The sequence below is a fragment of the Gallus gallus genome, chromosome 3 (genome assembly GCF_016699485.2).
Source record: "Gallus gallus isolate bGalGal1 chromosome 3, bGalGal1.mat.broiler.GRCg7b, whole genome shotgun sequence".
NCBI lineage: Eukaryota > Metazoa > Chordata > Aves > Galliformes > Phasianidae > Gallus > Gallus gallus.
In genome coordinates this window covers 108,940,522-108,958,047 of record NC_052534.1, presented here as the reverse complement: position 1 = coordinate 108,958,047, position 17,526 = coordinate 108,940,522, and the positions used below count along the sequence as shown (strand labels likewise).

The 17,526-nt window shown below is 39.4% G+C and overlaps 1 protein-coding gene across 7 annotated transcripts in view; it reads left to right on the top strand.

Annotated features, from left to right (window-relative positions):
• SUPT3H (SPT3 homolog, SAGA and STAGA complex) overlaps positions 1-17,526 on the top strand; it is a 274,262-nt gene that overhangs the window by 180,248 nt on the left and 76,488 nt on the right. For 5 of the 7 annotated variants that reach the window (NM_001031102.2, XM_040697265.2, XM_046938981.1 and 2 more), the window contains 2 exons: positions 9-99; positions 1,701-1,837. In NM_001031102.2, coding sequence (NP_001026273.1) covers positions 9-99; positions 1,701-1,837 — 228 coding nt within the window. The remainder of the gene's footprint in view (positions 1-8; positions 100-1,700; positions 1,838-17,526) is intronic. The other 2 variants (XM_040697264.2, XM_046938982.1) reach the window with 1 other exon arrangement.

The window sequence follows — 17,526 nt, the reverse complement described above, 5'->3', positions numbered from 1 at the left end:
TCTCTTAGAAGAAGCTTAGAAGGCTGCTTAAGTACATGTTTTTTCGTGACTACAAATCTAAGATTGTGAAAGGCATAGAAGAAGATGACCTCATTGAAGGTAGAAAAGCTTTCCTTAATTTGGGAGGTGTTTGATACTTTATAAATGCCCAGAACAGCTCACTGTGAAGTATTAATGTCTTCTCTAATATTTATTCAAGCAAAAATTACAGATTCAGATGTAGTAACTCGGTTTTAAATTGCTGCTTTTCCATTTGCATTACTTCGAAGTTAAGATTTTCCATCTACCATCCAAATGATAAGTAACAGTGTTTAATGTTGTAACTGTTGAAGCTAAGAAACTGGTGCTGATTAAAGGGCTAATTGATTTCAGCATGTGTAATTTAAATGTGTCAGCTGCCATGTGCAAGGGAGATTGTCAGCTGAATGGACATTTGTTAGCTAATTACCAAAAGGTTTTGACATGTTTTACAAAAAATACCATAATCTGAAGTCATTTAATACTGATATATGACCTGGCCTTCTTTCAGTGCCGTTTAGCATTTTGTACTTCGAATCTGTCATTTCAAGAATGGGAAACACTTTTGTTTCCCCATTCCATAAAGACGTGGCAGTTTTTATCAGCAGTGCATTTAAAAGGGAAACCCTTTGAACTGAGAAAAGCACTAATTAGTCTCACTGCATTTGGTGGTGTAGACTTACACCACTACAGCAAAATCTTGCTGTATTTTTATTGGAGTATCCAGCAACGTCCATACAACACTTTTGTATTTAACTTACTTATTTTCTCAGAGCCTTTGAAATTTGTTTCCCCTCACTATGAATTCTTTGTGTTTAATTCCTCTGAGCATCCACGCTGATGTTAGGTAAACGTTGTTCCTCATGCTTTAACTTGGTCAACGTGTGGATAAGGTTTGGTCAACTCATTTGACTTTTAATTTCCTGTGGCATTATATTTTCACAAAAGATGAAAGTATGTTGTTTTGTGCAAGCAATTGGGAAGTGCAGCTTCCTACTTGACAGCTTGTTATTTTTGTAATCCTTATGTTTGTGCCACTAGTTAAATCAATTTTCCTAAATCATTTAGATGCTCAAGAAATACTTCCTAAACACAGTTCATCTTGGTGTTGGAGATTGCATTTTCTGGCAAGGTTTGGTAACTGAAGCCATTAATTTTGTTCCGTGAGTCTTGTGTATTCATAGCTGTTATTCTGCCTAGCACAACAACCACCTTGCCCAGGGTTCACTAGGCTTTATGTTGAGCAGTGGCCCATCACCTGTGGAGCTGCATCTTAATGTTTGTGCTGGGAGTCACTTTAGATTTTAGGTAATTTGGGTGTTCTGTTGTTCTGTATTCAAATGAGGAAAAAGTGTTACTCCCACATGGTATGTCCTGCTAGTGAGTTTTCATACCGCTCTCTCCACTGTGGGTTCTTCAGTGAGAAATAACAATACCTGGTAGACTAGATTTTTCAAGATTGCTAAAAAGATTAGGTTTTACTAGTAAAAATTAAATGGGACTTTCTACTAAAGTGCTTCTGCAACACAGCAGGACATCACCTTGGGTTACTCAACGTGTATGAGGGCAGGAAGAACAACCTACATAGTGCTGCTGAGTCTAAAAGATGGCCCTTCTAGGGACATCATTTGATGTTTGGTGTAGCCAAATATTTTATGTTTGCTGTTCATTTCTTTGTGTAGACAAGTTCAGCAGCAACAACACCAACAAACGGCAGAAGCTTGCTCAGGATTTTCTCAACTCCATTGACCAGACAGGAGAGCTCCTGGCCATGTTTGAAGATGATGAGATTGATGATGTCAAGCAAGAACGGATGGAGGTAATTCTTATGTTTTACTGATACCCATCTCCTACAGAGAAAACTCTGAAATATTTCATACATCATGCTGTTCTGCTGCCTTTTTCTTTGTGTTGCATATTGTATCGTTGTTACATGTTTTTTCCTTTTGCCCAGATGGTCAAAAGGAATCTTATTTCCATATTTTTCCTATTCCTTCAAATGTTTGCTGATATGTAAGCACACATGCTGAGAGGGAAGATTATGAAAGTGGAGTTATGGATATTTCTGTCTGCCATCTATTTGTATTTCCTTCCCGTAGAAAGCAGATTCTATTTAAAAACATTTCACAGACATTTTTTTCCAATTTTTTTCTATTTTTCATTCTTTCTCTCATTGGAAAATTATGCTTAAATAGCAATTGAGGATTCTTTTGATATAACATAGCTTTCATAAAAATGAAAAATATTCTGTGCATACACACTTCAATATATGCTCTTCTCACTTTCTTATCTGCGTACATCTGAAAAATTAGCATTAGCATTGGAGCTTCTGAAACAATGGTTTTGATGCTGCTTTTGCTTGGTTTCACCGAGTCCTAGCAATATGACCACAAGACCTGCGTGGGAGCAAGTTGCCACGTGGGCCTTATGGTAGAATCATAGAATCCTTATTGTTGGAAGGGACCTTTAAAGACCATCTTGTCCAACTCCCCTGCAATGCACGGGGACACCACGGCTGGATCAGGTTGCCCAGGGCTTGATCCAACCTTCTCTTGAAAGTCTCCATGGATGGGACATCAACCACATCACTAGGCAACCTGTGCCAGTGCCTCACCACTCTCACTGTAAAAGACATTTTCCTTATACCCAACCTAAATCTACCCGCTTTGAGCTTGAAAGCATTTGTCCTTGTTCTATCATGACAGACCCTGCTAAAGCGTCTGTCCCCTTCTTGATCCCTATGTTTTGTCTATTAAATGAGCATTTTCTTGAATGTCACTTACTCTGAACTATTTTAAAAATCTTCAGGCTGTATCAGGGCCGGGGCCAATTTTCAGGCTCTGAAGGCAAATGGCATTGACTGGCTTGTGTCCCCATAGCTGAATTTTCTTTCTACCCAGAACTGGCTAATTCTGTCAATAGTGGATATGGAGAATGCTCCACAACCCCTTTTCTTGCCCATTTCCTGCTCATGCCTTGTGTGGGCAACTCGTTGTCAAGGGCAAAATTGTGCAGAGTGTCTGCTCACAATTGCACACAATTTCCGTATTTTTTTAGTCAGAGGTGTAGGATTCATGGCTGTTGGAAAGCTGCTATTTTTAGAGTGCTTTTTATGCCCTTTCATTACTAGAGCTGGGTACTTCGGTTTGATTTTGTTTCCTATGACGAGGCGGCTGATGCATTCAGTAATATTTGTCTATTTAATATTTGCCTATTTCACTTTAAGGTTTAGTGGAAAATTCTATGGAAGAAATAACCTGATTTTTATCCTGCTCTTTCTGGGACTTACCCAGTCATGTTTCCCCTTCCTTCTCTCCATTACAGTTACTGAAAATCTAATCAAGAATTCATTCTCCATAAGAACTGGGTTGGGAACAAGTCCCATTTGTCCACAGCTGAGAAACAGTGTTGTCGAGCAGTTGTTCCCAACCACTATTTGTGTTTTAGAAACTGATGTTTCTTTTATTTACATTTGTACGAATGTATTTATGTAAAATGTTGTTTTGCATAAATGCAAGCATATCCTTTGGGCTCTTATGCACAGAAATAGGTAACAGCCCTGCTTAGAATTACTGTTATGGGATTGACTTTCTGCTGTTCTTTGGGTTCTCTTCTGTTATTCCAGTACAACCTTTTTTTTTTTTTTTTTTTTTTGAAGACCAAAAAACTAGACAAGAACTAGAAGTATGAAATTCCTTGTGCCAGACAAGGACATATCTAACTTTCTATTTGTCTGCTGTCAAATGCTTCTCTTTCAGCTGATGACACATCTTGGTTTTCATCACTTGACTATTCACGAACTGTAGGGTACATATATTAAAAGTAATTCGCTCTATTGCTTCCTTTTATTACATTTCATGAGTAATATGTTTCCACGTTAAAAAAAAAAAATCAAGATCTACTTTTGGAATAGAAACATAAATTATATACAGATATGAAGTCAGTACTATAGATTTTCTTTCTTATTTTCAATGACAAAAGGCCAGGTTGGATGGGGCCCTTAGCAACCTGGTCTAGTAAATGGGGAGGTTGGTGGCCCTGTCTGACAGGGGGGCTGGAGATTCATGATCCTTGAGGGCCCTTCCAACCCAGGCCATTCTGTGATTCTGTGATTCTGTGACAAAACATGAAACATTGGTTGAGACATCCTACTCCAAAACTTCAGCTTTGCTTTTCTTTTGGGCTTTGTTGTTACTTTCAGGTGGGTAGAAACAAATCAATCACAGTGGAAAATGTGATCCAGTCCTAAAGGAAGTGTTTTTCACTGAGGGGGTGTGTAGTTGCTGGAACAGGCTGCCCAGAGAGGTGGTGCATTCCCTGTCCTGGAGGTGTTCATGGCCAGGCTGGATGGGGCCCTGGGCAACCTGATCTAGTGCTTCATCTAGAGTTTGGCAACACTGCCTGCAAAGGGGGTTGGAACGTGATGATCTTTGAGGTCTCTTCCAACCAAAGCCGTTCTAATGAACTTACTTTGTCTCCTGTGTTGTCAGTGGATGGGTTAATGTAGTGCATCGTGTTTTCTTTGTGCAGTCAATTATATTCAATCCATGCTAAGTTTGGGAGGAAATCCAATAGACACTTAAAAAATTCGAACAGGGTTCTTTAAGGAATTAGTATACTTGACCCATGAGCTGAGATCTAAAGGCAATGGTCCTTTTAGGTATCGATTACCTCAGACATGAGTGATTGTCTTGGTTCGGACAACTGCAAGTGATTTCAGTTTCATGTTGCCTTGGGCCAAAATCATGCCAAGTTGTCCTGAGCATATGATAAACATGTATTTCTGATGTCATTGTGGGCTAAACAGGATATTATTGTTTAGCAGTATGGTTTCAGTTATGAGACAAAAAGCAAATATTATTTATACTTATTTTTTAAAACACATTTTATGGAATTAGATCTAAAACTTTATGAGAGCATTTGCTGTTCTGTGAGGTCTGTTCTGTTTGTACCACAGAGGAGTAAGCAAAGCCCCAAGCTACTTTCAAACAGTAAAAAAGATGGAAAAAGGTCTACAGTTTTGCCTGAAAAACATCCCCTAATGCTGTCACATTACAAGGAAAGGACATTCCTTTAGGACTGGATGTAGATCTTACTGATGCATCCTGCAGTTTCAGTTTGAAGCAAAGAGACAATTTCTGAGAGTAATAAAAGCAATATACAAAAGACAGTCAATTTGTCTTAAAAATGAAGGGCAGGAATTAAAAACAAAATCCACCTTACTTTTCCATAATACATGATTATGTTGTCAGTGCATTTTGATCAGATGATAATAGCAGTAATAGCAATGAATAGTAGCAGATCAGCCAACTGTACCAACAGAATCAAACCAAATCAAAAGCTGTGATAGCACCACTGTCTCACTCCAAAACCATGAATATTTTGCCCTCCTAAAATAGCAGTAAAATGAAAAGATGTGCTGCTCCTCCTGGTAAGAACAGATATAGATGAAATAAAATATTCTGGCTCATAGATGTAGTTGAACTGTGCACATGGAGATCATAGAAGCTGTCTTTGTGACAAGTGACAGTTTCTTATTGTACTGGTTGGTCTCAAACTGCTTCACTTTGGAACAGAGCACTGGGAAGGTGTATGTTCAATAAGATCTTTGCATTTTGGAATAGGCTCCCCAGGGAGGTGGTTGAGTCACCATCCCTGGATGTGTTTAACAACTGTTTGGATGTGGTGCTCAGGGCCATGACTGAGCGGAAGGCTGTTAGAGTTAGGGTAGGATGGTTGGGTTGGGATTGGATTTGGTGATCTTTAAGGTCTTTTCCAACCTGACCAATTCTATGATTCTATGATTTTTCCTTATTTTGCAGTTTGGGTCGAGGTGCAGGTTTGGCTGTTCGCGCCCTTGTATTGCTGCTCTGAACCTCTCAGAGAACCTGTCCATGTAAAACTTGCTGCAGCTTTGGCAGCATTTTGTGAACAGGAACTCCGGTGCTGCTAAATTTTTGTATGAGAGCCTTTACTGAATTCACAGTGTCCTGTTATTAAAATCAAGCAGAGGTCTTTTAAAATTGCAGTAAACTTAATGGCAAAGTGGACTTCTTTCTCAGTCTCTAAAAGTCCATTTTTTATCATTTGTTTTATGGTGCCAGTACCTCCCCCACCAGGAAAAAACAAATTCCCTTCAGAAATCTGAACTGGCGTCCAAAGGACTGCTTGGAGCATCACACTGTGAATACTCTATTTCAGTTTTGTTCCCCTGGGGTTAAAAGAAACACCATTCATCTGTCCCTCTGAGTGCTAGTTTTGGGATATATTTCCAACGCTCAGATGTTATATGGCAATGATTTAGTTGCAGTAGCTACTAATGTTTTCACAGTACATTGCAAATTTGAATAAACAGTGGAGAAACACCAGAAACACTTTAGGTATTTAAAAATTACATCTACATGCTACTGTTGTAAGTTCATTGTGGATGTGATTTTTCCAATCCTGCTCTGTTATTATGTATCTGTTAATGAGAAATCTGTACCAAGCACACAGAAATGGAGTACGCTATGTGCATTATACAGTACGTGGCAATAAAGATTAGGTGTGTTTGAAATGTATCCTTTGTTCAAGTGAAGTTAAATGGCTCCATTTGAATTATGTTCAGATATGATTAATTAGACACTTAAATACATCCAAATGCAACTTGGGATGTAAGAAATAATACTCTGGAAGTCTGCTCTGTTTCAATCATAGTTATTTCTACAATGTAGACTTGGCATTTATATATTTATTGGCACAGGCTGCTCAGGAAAGTGATGGAGTCATGGTCACTGGAGGTGTTTCAGGACCATGGAGATGTGGCACTGAGGGATGTGGTCAGTGGGCATGGTGGGGGTGGGTTGGGTTGGGCTTGGGGAGGTCTATTCCAGCCTTAATGATTCTATGATTCTCACCTTAACTCTTGTATTGAATTAAGGAAAATCAATTGTTTGTATCTTTCAGAGCCCCAGACATTAGCTGTGATTCAAAATTTCCACACCAGTAACAACAAAACTGACGATAAGAAAAGTCTCAGAAGTGTTATTACAAAACTGAGGACAAGAAGGTTCCAAGTTTACAAATCAGTATCTGTTCCTGTTTCTTAGCAGGGAGGGTGTATTCTCTCCACATTTATGAGCACAATTAAGTATTTAATTCAATTAAAGAATAGTTTGTAGCTCTGCAGCAAGGAAAGTTATGTAAAACCCTGAAAGCTGTAAAAATTGACTCCACACCCAGCATGTTCATGAACACCATTTATCCAGCATTAACTCATGCAGCAGAGAATTAGCTGAAATAGGGAAGGCAAATAATGGCAAAACTTCCATTGCAGCACTAAGGTGTGGGCATTGAGTTAGTCAAACAAAAGTTACACAGGCCTCAACTGAATCCTTTCTCTGTTGACACAGTGGTCAATACTGGTGGTGGGTGGACAGTTGGACTTTCTGAACTGTAAGGATTCTATAACTCTGTGATTTTCTTTAAATCTGCAGTAGTAAATTAAATAGTGATCAAGAAGATCTGTTCGTACTGGAATACGAAAATCTTACTCCATATTTATATGGAATATCTGAAAAATGTTCTGAGTGGTCACACTTTGACCCGGGCACTGTCCCAAGGGAATCCTGGCTAAAGTTTGGGAGTGAGCCTGGGACAGGAGATCCTGCCATTGTATGGAAGGTTCAGGTGCAGGATACAGTGTGCTCCACTCCTACTCACTCAACTCACCTTGGAGCTAGGATGAGGACCTGGCATCTTTCAGTTGAGACAACTTAAACTTGGTGGCATAATTCAATGGAAAATAAAACCAACGTGAGCTCTTATGCTCAGCAAGGATCCAAAAGATGGTGTTGAATGACTCAAATTCATTGGACTAATTTGGAAAAGATGTACAAAGAAAATAAGCAGGAAGTGATTTAGAAAGAGCTTTGAGGCCTTCTAATACTACAGCACTCATTTCACTGACAAAAATTATGCCAGTGTAAGTGCTGTGTGCGGTCATTACTCTTTAGGGAGTATCTGTTCATGCAGGGTGTATCAATAACAAACTGGAATTTGATTTAAAGCCCATATGGAAAGATTAGTGCTGTTGTACAGACAACACATACTTAATAGAAACTGCATGTCGGAAGACAAACTAATAAGTTTTATGTTTCTAAGCATGAGGTCACTGTTTCTCATAGCACATCTTTCTTGATGTATAATTTTCTGATGATAAACTTGTTCTTCTGCTTCTTCAGAAAGGATTGTTTTTACTGATTTCACATTATCCTTGACAGAAACTGTATTTCGGGACAGAATCTGATGTAAAAGTCATCCCCTTAACCAAACCTTACAGTAGTGTGCCTAAATCTACCTTATTAAGTTTTAGAATCACAGTTTATAAACACTCAACCTCCTCAGATTTTAACAGCTACAGTCTATGAAAGAATATACCTTGGGGTAAGATTTAGCTGCAGATGAAAATGTTCCAATTTGTTTTGGGTGTTTGCACATCAGCTAATTGTGTCATCTTCCACTGTAGTCACTGGAGGACCCATAGCGCAGTCTAGAGGGGTGTTCTACTAAACAGATACTGGTATCTTTGTCACAGTGGGCTCCATAGCTCTTGGGAATCTTCTGGATACATTCATCTTGCAGGGATCTTCTGCATTTTCAGTGACTGTTCTGCTTGTGTCCTGGCCAGATTTTGGCAGTGGAAGATGAAAGAGAAGTAGAAAGAACAGTGGAAGAGAAAGAGAAGGCTTGCATTTTGGGGATGGGAAGAGGCATGGCTCTGGGCAGCCTGGTCTAGTGGTTGGTGACCCCCCTACCCACGGCAAGGAGAATGAAACTAGATGATTTTTGAGGACCTTTTCAACCCAGACCATTGTATGATTCTATGAAATATATGTGCTTACAAAGTAGAATCATAGAATCATTAAGGCTGGAAAAGACCTCTAAGATCATCTACTCCAACCGCCAACCCATCACCACCACGCCCACTGACCACATGCCCCAATGCTGTCTTTAAAAATACTCTTACAGATCTGTCATCAGTTTATTTCCTCCTGGTTTGCATACAGAATTGCAGCTTGTACCCGTTGCATCATTTACACCATCAACCTAAGTCACAGCCTTACATTTTAAGACTGAAAGTTTTGAAAAAAAGGGGGTAGAAAATAAGTGTCCTTGTTCTTTACCCAGCACTGTCAAAAATGAACTCATGGATCCCATTGGCAGAACACAAATGGACAAATCACACCTTTAAAAACCTTATATTGTAAGAAGTTTTCTTGTATGGACTAGATAGTTGCAGCCTTCATTGTAAGCCAGTTGTACAGTTGTGTCTGGGCCACATAAGAGGAGTTGTTTTGAATTTGAGAAGTGACTCGGTAGGGTACTCAGATGGGAGGAGGGAAGTTCATGCTGTGGGACAATAGATATTGAGACAGCGTTGAAAGAGGCCAGGATTTCCTTCTCCCTTAAGCTGCTGTGCTACAAGTTGGGCTGAATTTCACTGCACTACACTTGTCTCAAAGTTTAAATGTCTGACTTGTTTAGGCCTGCTGTTGCGCTCAGAAGTGAGAGAGAAGCAATCCAGGGGAGGATCCTTTCTTAGTTAAGAGACAGAGAAATGCTTTTGGTTTGTTTGCTGTTGTTCAAAACCATTGAAGTCACATTTACAGGAGTTTCATTGGGTGTCAGGAAGAGTTCTTTTGCTTTCAGGGTGGTTCTTTCTGGAGAGAGAAGTTCTGATCATGCAGCCTGATCTTGATGATGGGAAGAAAAGAGTGCTGTAATGTAGAGATCTACTAGGCAGTAAAGTCAACACCAGCTCCCTATAGACCGCCTGCTTCTTTTGGTGTAGATAGATGCTAAGATTTAAAAGAGTGTATGTGGAACATCAATCAAGAACAAAAAGCATGTTCATTCTCTGAGCAATGTGTTTTTTTTTCAGTATGGCAAAAGAGGCTTCACCAAAGTTAGGAATCCAAATAGAGGGGGGATTAAGTTCTGTGTATCAATCCACTGTTTCCAGGTGAGTGCAAAGCTAGTTAAACTAGCAGCGTCTCAAATGTAAATTAGCTGTCTGGGCATCAAAGCGTTGGTGACCATTATCCAGTGTAAAAATAAGCCTGCTGGTTTTGATGGTTTCTGTGATTACACACTGCTCAGGAATGTTTGGAATACTGGGAAAACGCAATTTGTCTTTGGGAATGGTTGGATTGGTTAGAAGTAAACAGAATGTAAACAGAACTTGTTTCTCCATATTATCTATGTCTGCAAATACTACATCATTCTTGTTGGAGCTGGAAAAAGCTTCCAAATGGAAAAAAAAAATTGTCTTATAGTCAATGATACCAATAGAGTTTATGCAGTGCTACAAACATTAGATTATTAGGATTTTCTCACCTTGGGGCTTATTGCTATGGTTACGTGAAGTGTAGTGTTTGTTTGGGTCTTCAGTCCTGGTAAAATTTTGTTGGTTTTAGAGCATTTTAGTGAGTGTTGCTCACACTGCAAACTTAGGCAGTTGTGCTGGGAGGACAAGGTGTTATTTGCTGTTCTGTCTCTTAGTGCTTTGGGTATTTTTCTGCCACTGTTTGCTTTCTCGTAGGAAGAGGAAGGTTCTGGGCTGTTGTATTTTGTATTTTTGACACCTGAATGACTGTGTTTTAACTTATGTTTTGGAAAGAAAGCTTATATATATACATATATATAATTTATGTCTATAATTAAAAGTTGACACGCATACATACAAACAGTGTTTCCATAGAGCATTTGATTAGGAGCCAAATGTAAGACTAAAGAAACATTCTCTAAGTGTATTTTAATGCCATGTTTATTTGTGATCTTGTGTTTAACGGGTTTGTTACTCATATACTCTCGTCACCATATAGTGGTGCTTACAACACAGTTATTGTTTATGTAAACTTGGGAGAACTGGGAGCAAGGAGTGACACTGAAGTCTGACAAAGATCCCATTGGTGGTAGGGGACTGAAATTACTATAAGACTTCAAAGCAATTAAGCAAATCAGTGCTGAAAATGGTTTGTACTTCTGAGGTTCACAGAATTGCAGCAAGGTGGAGGTGGAAGGGATCTCTGGGTCCATCTGGTCACACCCTGCTCCAGAGCAGTGCCCAGGACTGCATCATCCGTGCAGCACAGAAGTGCTTCTTGAAGATTTGGGGGGGGGGGGAAAAGTTTGGCTTTTTAGGTCTCTGAACCTTTTTGTGGCAAATCTTTTCTATCTAGATACATGTTCCTTATAGAATGGGTTGGAATGGACCCAAAGGATCATGAAGCTCCAACCCCCCCACCACAGGCAGAGCCAACAACCTCCACATTTAATACCAGCCCAGGCTGCCCAGGGCCCCATCCAACCTGGCCTTGAACACCTACAGGGATGGAGAAAATCCTTATACAGTTCCTTAGAATGATCTACTTGCTTAAGTCTGCTTTTGAGACTGCTTTGCACAGGGTTCACAAAACTCAGAAGAAAAATCCATGGAGGTAAAACAGGAATGAAAATTACACGAGGTTTTCAAATCAATTTTTACAACTCACACTCTAGGGCATTCCCAGTTCTCGAGTGTTGCAGGGAAAAGTTTTGCTGATACAGTTGTGAAGGGAGGACTGAAACCTTCATACCAAGACCCAATATGTGGGGCAGGGAGCTTCCCAAACAGGCTGTCCTCTGGCTGCTGCCTCCAAAGCTGCTTGGTGCAGGAGCACCCTGGGTCGTGGGCAGCTGGCTACTGTCGGGGCTCTCAGATATCTGTCTCCTTCCCTTTAAGGATTCATATCACAAAAAGCCTTCAGTGGAAGGGAACGAGCTCTCTGAAGAAATGAAGGCAACAGAGGAAGGATGTTTCTGGGATTTTAATGGTGTTCTCTTTCAACTTCTGCAGAAGAGGGGAGGCTCTGAGAGCCATCCTGCATCTAGCAGATAGGTTAGAACATCCACAAACCAGGGTCAGAGAAAGGATGTTGTCCTACTTCATCCATAGGAGTCTGAGGTATGCCTCTCAACCTGTGGTAGTGCCATCTGTAATTAATCCAAAGGTTCATTTATCTGCTATTTCTGGACATAGCAGGTACAGCAGAGAGAATCTCCTTTTTTTCCCTGTTTTCATTCTGTGTATTTTCTTCAAGAATGACAGTGCTTATCCCAGTATCAGCCTCCAGCCAGGATCTGAAACCTACTTTTAATCATGCACATGGGTCAGCCCTGCTAATACCTCCTACGGAATTACTAAGAATCCCTTTCTATTAATTTGACATTTATCCTCTGCTAGCAGGGTGGGCAAGCAATGTGTCATAATAGCCTCTCCATCCACAACTTGTAGCATACAGACAGGATAGAGGAGCACTGGAAGTCATTTTCAGGCTGCATTCCAGCTGAATATAGCAAAAACGAGCTCAAATGTATTGAATTGTACAACTTAATGGGGGAAAAACTATCTGGTAAAGGCTACTGAATATAAAAACGCAGCATTTGGTTAAGGCAGTGCTTGAGCCACAGATCACCAGCATATGGTTCAGCTGTTCAGGGAAAGAATCACGATGAGCTTATCTTGTTGTTCTGCAGTTATACTATTTCCTAAGCCTCCTCAGCCAGCTACTATTGGTGCCTGGGACACACAGAAATTTGGTCTGTCCCTCCTTAAGTACATTTGATTTTCACTTTTGTCCTTCTGTAGTTGTGGTGGCGGTGTTTCTTTTTTCTTCTGATCACAGGATTATTCAGGACTAGTACAATTTTTCTCCTCAGAAGAGGTCATTTTGCAAGCTTTTGGTCTCTGCTGCCTATGATATTTAATTGAATTCAGATAGGATTTTATGAACGTTCGTCAAAGAGAAGCACTTAAGCAAAAAATCAAGAATTAATGTTATTCACTTAATAGTCACTATCTTTGTATCATCATCAACTTGAATAAGTTCCAGTCTGAAACCTCACAAATCACAGGATTTCATTGCATATTACCTAGTTGTGAAGTGGCAAGTTCTGCCATTTTCAGTTCCCATTTGCCAAGCCACCAAGGTCCAAGCTGATTAGACCTACAAGAAACTTGGCTCCTTCCCACCTACATTCACAGTAAAGTTTAGGTATCATTAGGGATTCTAAATGACATAATCTGTTGCCTAAGATTAAGGTCAATAAGACAGCATTTATTCCTATTTAATGAAGAGGTGTGTTATAAATACTAGCATGAGTGGTTTCAAAGTTCATTCTTACAGGACCATGCTTGCGACTTATTCAGACTGTTGCTAAGATATGACCCTGTGGCAGATTTTTAGAGCAGATATCATTTTAGTATGGAAAGAATGAATGATGAATACAAAGTATGCCTATTAATGTGACTTTACTTTTAGCAGATTTCCATGTAAATTAACAGGCAAGGAATTAAAGAGAGCATAGGACCTTTCATTGTATTGTATTGTCTTGAATCATTTCTTCCTCGTTATGCATTAAGCTCAAAAATGATTAGCTGTTGAATCTTATAAGCCAAATAAAAGCAGTAATTCATAGCATGTTGAGTAAATACTGAATCAGATCTCTGGAAAGCAGGCCTGCCATTCAGAAGGACTTTGTTGATAGACTAAAGAAATGAGCTGACAGGAACCTCATGGAGTTCAACAAAGACAAATATGGGATGCAATAACCCCATGCACACATACAGCTTGTGGGCTAGCCACATACTGGGCTGTGCTAGCTAGAGGTTAGCCAGCAGGTCAAGGGAAATAATGCTTTCCTATTCTTTGGCACTTGTGAGACTGCATCTGGAGTCTGAGTCCAGTTTTGTGCTCCCAAGAACAAGAAGGACTTTGACAAACTGAAGCCGGTCTGGCAGAGCGTCAGCAGCAGGTTTGGGGGGCTGGAGGACCTGACATATGACAACAAGCTGACAGAAAAGGGCTTGTTCAGCCTGAAAACAAAAAAAGCTAATGGAGGATTTTATTGCTGGTGACAAGGCAAGAGGCAAAGGGCGGAATAAAAGAATCAATTTGGTTGGAAAAGACCCTTAAGACCATCAAATCCAACCATCAACCTAGCTCTACCGAGTTCACCACTAGACTATTTTCCGAAGTACCCTGTCTGCACAACTCTTAAACAGCTCCAGGGATGGGGACCATTTCACTGGACAGCCCATTCCATGAACCTAAACCACTCTTGGTGCATCTTGAGGCCTTTTCTTTGTGGCCTGTCACCATACCCTCCTTCCTTCAACCTCTAGTCAGTTGTTGTAGAGAGACATTAGGTCTTTCCTCAGCCTTCTCCAGATTGAATAACATCAGGCCATCAGCTGCTCCTCATAAATCTTGATTTCTAAAATTTGGACAGCTGCATAATTGGAAGAAAAAAATCTGATTAAAAATGGAATCTGGCTGATCAGAGAAATCGAGGAACTTGAAGACTTGGAGAATATCTTCAACTAGAAGATTTTCCAAACTCAACTGGTCCTGAGTCACTTGAACTGACTGGACCTGTTTGGAACAGAGTTGAAGTAGGTATCACTGGAAAGATCCCAAGTTTTTTGTTTGTTTGTTTGTTTGTTTTTCCAGTGTAAATTTTTCTACAATTCCGTGATTCTATTCTGAATTTTCCCATTTAGGAAATTAAAATGGCAGGTGGAGTAGACATATAAGAGAGCTTTTATAAAGCACATAAATGATAAACCATATCAAATTTGTAAAAACCTTTTAAAACTCTAGGTAGCATGGAATAGGACGTTCCAGCTTCTGCACTGTATGTGATCTGTAACTGCTGGTATTTCCTGGAATAGACTTTTTATGTATACAAGGAACAGGGTTTTCTGTCTTTCATTTTGTCTCAGTCTTGTGGTTTATTTTATCTAGAATGTTGCTTGCTGTATTCTTCCATTAGAATATGATCTGGCTGCTGTGCAAAATTGCAGTCAGTGATAGCTTCACACATGTGTAGCGGCAACGGAATCAGAAGCAGTGAGATTTAAGCATAAGTGTCTGTTGGAATGGTAGTGTAATTAAGCCCTACATGTTGTAAAGTGAGATGCATACTCACCCAATCCACTAAAAACAGACCCACAGCATTCCTAACAGTGCAGCAGGGGAAATCACAGAGCCATAGAATCATTCCGGTTGGAAAAGACCTATAAGATGGTCTAGTCCAACCATCACATAATCTGGTGCAGTTAACTCTATGGAAGAGAGCAGGATTTTTGTGTGAGTGGCTTGTATCTTTTGCCCTTAGACATTAAATTATCTCCTTTCTTTTCATTTTGCTCTACTGTCTTTGATTGATACCTGCATACTTTGATACCTGCCCAGTCAGACACTTTCACAAAGTGAATCAGAAGAGGTTGTTTTAATTTGGGTGCTCACAAAAAAACTGTAACAGCTTTTCAGATAGCTGCTCAACATAAAGTCCTCATGGAGTTGAACATGCAGAGCTTAATCTTTGCTAATATATTCAGATCAGCATTTGACCCTTTAGCTGCCTTTAAAATAGCAAAAATCAGACCTTGTTGTCACTGTGGGTTGGCAAAGTACATCCAAAACCAGATTTATATTTTCAGGGGAGACAAGACCACAATATTATCACTAGAAAATATACCGATTTTGCATAGAGAGTACATTTTAGAAATTGATTTGTGTAACTTCAGCAGATCTGTATCAAGTGGGGAGCCACAAGTTTATTTTTGACAGAAAAAATGTTCTTACTTGGCCTGGTGGATTTATGGCTCAGTCGTAGCTCTTCTCACCTCTGTGTGCAGGTATCAACAGGCTGCTAGAAGTTCTTTCTCATCTGTATCGCATCTACTATGCTAGAGACTTACATTGATTTGCTTCAGATATTCTAAAAGATACAGCATTAAAAGCCACAAGAAAATGGTATAAATTAATAATATCAAAACCAAGTTAAGGTGTATATGTTTTATTCTCAAGGAGTTCCTAGCTTGAGCATTTGTTTCCAGACTGTTCTTTGGGCGGCGTGCGTAAGGGCCAAAGGTAGCGCTGTTAATTGCTGTTGAAACTTTGCAACTGGAACTTAGGAAGCAATCATTCCATTTGGTTTTCCACTTGACCAAATGAAGGAAGGATGGGGAGTCTTCATCAGGGAGCTGGATTTTATTTCCCAGGGCTGACAGCCATTTCCACGGCTTTGTCAGACCTACTAGGAACTTTTCCTACCATGGTCAGATGGTATTATTTAACATCAGTTCATCCACTTGTGTGGGATTCAGATCCTATATCATACAGTGACTCTGACAAGAGGATGCTTTTACTAGGAGCACTATTCAAAGCACTGTTGATTTTCTCAGGCTGCAGACATCTGCAAAAAAACCTTGTAGAACATAGAGCATCTGGTATCGAGTCCTCATTCCTTGCAAAGACCATATCAAACAGAAATGGAACACGTACTCTACATCCGCTTGGAAATACTGTCTTTTCCTGTTTACTGTAGATGTATTAGCTGTCAGCTCATATCATCAGCTAATAATTTTATCTCTGAAAATCTGAGCTCAAGCAAAATTTCAGCTACTAATCACACCCTTCTTAAATTGGGAGTTAACTCTTACTGTACCCCAAGGTTGGAAGTCTAAATGTTGGTTCAGGTATTTGAAGAAATATATTTGCAGGGTGATTGCTAACCTTGTTACCCTATATTGTATTTTAAGGAAAAAGACTAAAATAATGATGTGATGCCAACATCTCTGATGAATACTGGATGTGACTCTAAAAGTGTCAGGAAAACTCAGGAACCCTAAAGAAATCAAGCAACCACAAGTCAGGATTAAATTTTCTCCCACGATATATATGATGGCATGAGAATCCACAGCAGCTTCTAAGAGCACAGTCAAGTAATCATTGTCAAATTGTGGTAGCATTACTCTACTACCAGCACCTTGATAATGAATAGACTTCAACCTTCAAAGCTCTACTTCCAAATCTCACTATTGAAGTTGTTCTTTGCATCCCAGTTACGTTATGTTGTTAAGTACAATATTTTGAAAAGAAGACTTTTTTCTACTATTCTGTAACTAAGGGCTTTGCAATGTATTCATTCATTCATTCATTCATTCATTCATTGTTTTTTTGTTTTTGTTTTTGTTTTTTTTTTCCTGTAGATATTTGGTTCACTGTGCAACTTCTCACAAAGGAAGATTTTTACTATTTTACTCAATCTGAACCTATAGTAAAATCTACATAAGAGAAAACTTTTGATATGTCAATGGATTTTGACATTTCCAAAATTCAGTTCATTTCATTTTGAGGTTAAATTGACATATATCAATATGTAAAGTGGCACGCATTCAAACTCTTTATAACTGATTTTGAAGAGGAGGGTATCTCAATAGTAGGATCCTGGGTGTCTCCTGCTAAGCTCTAGATTTCAAGCCTTTGTACATTTTAAAATCCTTTGGCTAACTGTAGAATAAAAGTGGAATGAAAAAGGTAGATTTCTATATTTAAAAATGTCCTCTATTTTTTCTCCTTTGTTAATAGCCGAGAAGTTGGCACACAGAACTGGCCTGTGCTGATGCTTTTGGGAAGT